This window comes from Pinus tabuliformis, chromosome 4_1 (assembly GCF_031772625.1).
Source record: "Pinus tabuliformis cultivar Carrire ecotype Pingquan chromosome 4_1, CPIR1, whole genome shotgun sequence".
NCBI classification, from domain to species: Eukaryota; Viridiplantae; Streptophyta; class Pinopsida; order Pinales; family Pinaceae; genus Pinus; species Pinus tabuliformis.
The window spans coordinates 172,655,579-172,658,775 of record NC_142303.1 but is presented as its reverse complement, the minus strand read 5'-3'; the positions used below and the strand labels follow the sequence as shown (position 1 = coordinate 172,658,775).

At 36.4% G+C, this 3,197-nt stretch overlaps 1 protein-coding gene across 1 annotated transcript; it reads right to left on the bottom strand.

Moving 5' to 3' along the window:
• Positions 1–2,391, bottom strand: LOC149174734 (LEAF RUST 10 DISEASE-RESISTANCE LOCUS RECEPTOR-LIKE PROTEIN KINASE-like 1.2). Its single transcript, XM_089422672.1, has 3 exons — positions 1,037–2,391; positions 626–670; positions 1–521 (listed from the first exon to the last, which is right to left on the bottom strand). The coding sequence occupies exons 1-3, from the start codon at positions 1,800–1,802 to the stop codon at positions 307–309; spliced, it is 1,026 nt and encodes a 341-aa protein (XP_089278798.1). The 5' UTR covers positions 1,803–2,391; the 3' UTR covers positions 1–306.
• Between the last annotated feature and the right edge of the window lie 806 nt (positions 2,392–3,197).

Sequence of the window (3,197 nt, the reverse complement as noted above, 5' to 3'; positions counted from 1 at the left end):
TGCAATTTAATGGTGTCTACTCATTTTATTAAAATATAAAACAACATCGCAATTTTTGTGAAATTTTATGTATGATTCACCTCTCTTGTGAAACAAGAGTCAGTCATCTATAACACCACTTGAAAGACCATTCAAGATTGCGAAAGAACTGGAAAACAACATTCATATAAAAGAAATAGGCAAAGGTGAAGTGCCGTTTCTACCTAACTCTGTTCCCAATTCATAGAGTCACACATATGGTATCTACAAGCGATTGGGGAACAATTCAAAGACCTGTACTGACTAAAGGCAGTCTAATGTACAAATCTAGACTCCAATTTCAATGGAGGAAGATTTTTCAGTGGAAGTAAATACAGAGCTTTTGAGTGCAGAGGAGGGAGGGGCAGGATTGGCCACGTAGTTTCCATTTCCTTGTGATATTTGAGGAGGAGGTGCGTTTCTCTTCTTGCAGGCATCATATGTCGAGAACAGTACTACTGCTACTGCTATAGCTGTTACCGCCACTCCTGCAAAGAAGTAACCTGCGGTGGAATGAACATATTGATGTCAGTCTTTCGACCCCACAAAATTGAAATTCACCTTGCCATTAAATTGGAGATACAGAATAGGAAGAAATTATCTTTACCTGTTGCAATCACTGACATTTTTCGATCATCTGTATCTTCAGTACCTGCAAGGAAACGGATTTACTGTTTAAGATGGGAAACACATAATATACATAACATGAATCAAGAGTACACTGGAAAATTAGAGTATTAAATATATCTTTACAGATTGATAAGTTAGGGTTTAATTCAAGAAATTTTGGGAATATTTCATTAGATAATATTTCAAAATCTAATGAATAGAAGTAAATTGCTAAATTATTTTGAAAATATTCAAAAGTTTGCTAACAGATTTTAAAGAATTTAAAATATCTCAGAATTTAAATAAACAAAAGCATTCCTAAATATTTCCTGAATCTGCAATGGACTTAAATTCAACAATATTCAACAAATAATTAATTAGTAATGAGAAAATTTGATCAGAAACCCACCAGGTTCGGGGCATTTGTCTGGATATGTATTGCCGTCTGGACAAAAGCAAAGAAATGCCGTCGGTTCCTGCATGCCGTAACCACATCTCCCGTTACTGTGCAGACAAGCTTCACAGCTTTGATATCTGTTGGTGTCGACATGCCATGTTACCTCAAAACCCTCCCATGGAAACGTCTCATTCATATTCATGAAATGCTGATACTCTCTGTGAATTGGCAGTTGAAAATGCGTTTTACAGCGGTGCGTCCCCTTTTCTGGTCTCCGCATATTGTAATACCAATCGTTGCCACATAACTCACCAGATCTTAATGGAAAAAATTCTTTAGTGATTTCAGGGCATTCTCCCCAAATTGTGATATTGGTGTACGTATCTGCAATCTGAAAATGAGAGGCAGGAAACCAGAATTGAGAGTAATTGCCTGAAAGATCGCATTTACTGCTCCACAGATTGTTGTTAATAATTCTCATGGAATTATTATTGACACCTCTCATCAAGAAAAAGGGCTCCAGTATCCGATACTCGTCTCCGCCAATATTAATGAGAGGATTGCCGCCCTGGTAATCACAGTGAAGCTGAAAGTCAGGGTCACCGCAACCGCTGTTTTTCAACCCGAAAGGGTACCCGAAAAGAAAGCTCCCACACTGAGAAATAGCACAAACGTCATAGTAAGAGGCGAGACAAAAGGATATGGAGGAACAGAGGAAGAGGCAAAGGTAAACTTTGACAGCCATTGAATTTGTAAGAAAGACACTCAGAATTCTCATGTTCTGCTCTTCTAATGGGGATAAAAAGAAAAAATCTTGAAATGCACTAAGAAGACGCAGAGGAGATGATCAGACGATCTTGGAGAGCGTGGACGTGAGGGCAAAGACTGCAAACCAACGGGCAAATTCTTGATTTCTCGCAAATCTTGAAATCTTGCAATGCACTAAGAAGACGCAGAGGAGATTATCGGACGATCTTGGAGAGCGTGGGCGTGAGGGCAAAGACTACAAGGCAACGAGCAAATTCTTGATTTCTCACAAATCTTGAAATCTTCTTGAAAATATCTTTAAATCTTGAAATCTTCTTGAAAATATCTTGAAATCTTGAAATCTTCTAATGGGAAACGGGGCAAAGACTGCAAGGGAAGCAGACTTGGCTTGACTGATTGTCCGAATTATCCGGCCATGTCTATAATGCCGTCTTTGTTTTGACTAATTAAATTCCAGACGCCTTCTCGCATCGGTCCATTCAAAGTTGTGGAAAGATTTAGACTGGAGACTCTTGGAAGCGGTGATGAAAGCTCAACGTCTGGTAGAAATTCATCGGAGCCATCATAATTACCATTCAGGAAATACAGTGGAAAGAACCAAAGTGGTGTAAGGCAGTGTGTTGGAATTTGCCAGGCACTTTAATCATTAAACTGTTTTTTATTGTACCTGCACCCAAGTGGTCCAAAGCACTGTGTTGGACTTTGCCAACTACCATAAACTATGTTTTTTTATACCTGCCCGGGGCAGGTTGTATAATATTCCATATGCTTTTGACTATCTCTGGCTGAGAAGCTAAGACGCCTAATAAAACGGCATTGTCTTTACTTGAGTTATTGGTGGGTGTTCAACCAAACAAGGGTGTAAATAGTTACTTTTTATGTTTTTTTTTTAACTGTACTTCAATTTTCAAGAGCTAACCATTAAAATTTATGATTCCAACAAATATCTACTCAATCCTAAACCAGTTGGCCTACCACAAATGTCTACTCAATCATAAACAAATTGACCTTTAAAATATATATATATATATAAGTTTTTTATTATACTTGCCTAGTTCGTATAATATTCCATATGGTTTTGACTCTCTGGTTGAGAAGCCAAGACACTTAACAAAATGGCATGGCATTCTCTGTGTTTGAGTTATTGAATGGAGTTATGTAAAACAATTATTGGGTAAATAGTTATTTTTTATGTTTTTAATTATATATAAGGGTTCAAGTTCTTGAAATTTTTTTTAATGTTTAAGTTTCTCAGAACTCACAACCAAAATTTATGATTATTCAACATATTCTAAATAAATTGGTCTCTAAAATATAAGCAATTTATATATATATATATATATATATAAAATATGGTGATTATTGAGTAGAAATTCAATATAATTGATTAAATCATATTTCGATT

Bases quoted from the DNA above. Each gene is read 5' to 3' on its own strand.
- LOC149174734 (XM_089422672.1), bottom strand. From the start codon at position 1,802: ATGAGAATTCTGAGTGTCTTTCTTACAAATTCAATGGCTGTCAAAGTT. The intron at 671-1,036 runs GTGGGTTTCTGA...GTTTCCTTGCAG, and splicing joins AGACAAATGCCCCGAACCTG to GTACTGAAGATACAGATGAT. The intron at 522-625 runs GTAAAGATAATT...ATTCCACCGCAG, and splicing joins AATGTCAGTGATTGCAACAG to GTTACTTCTTTGCAGGAGTG.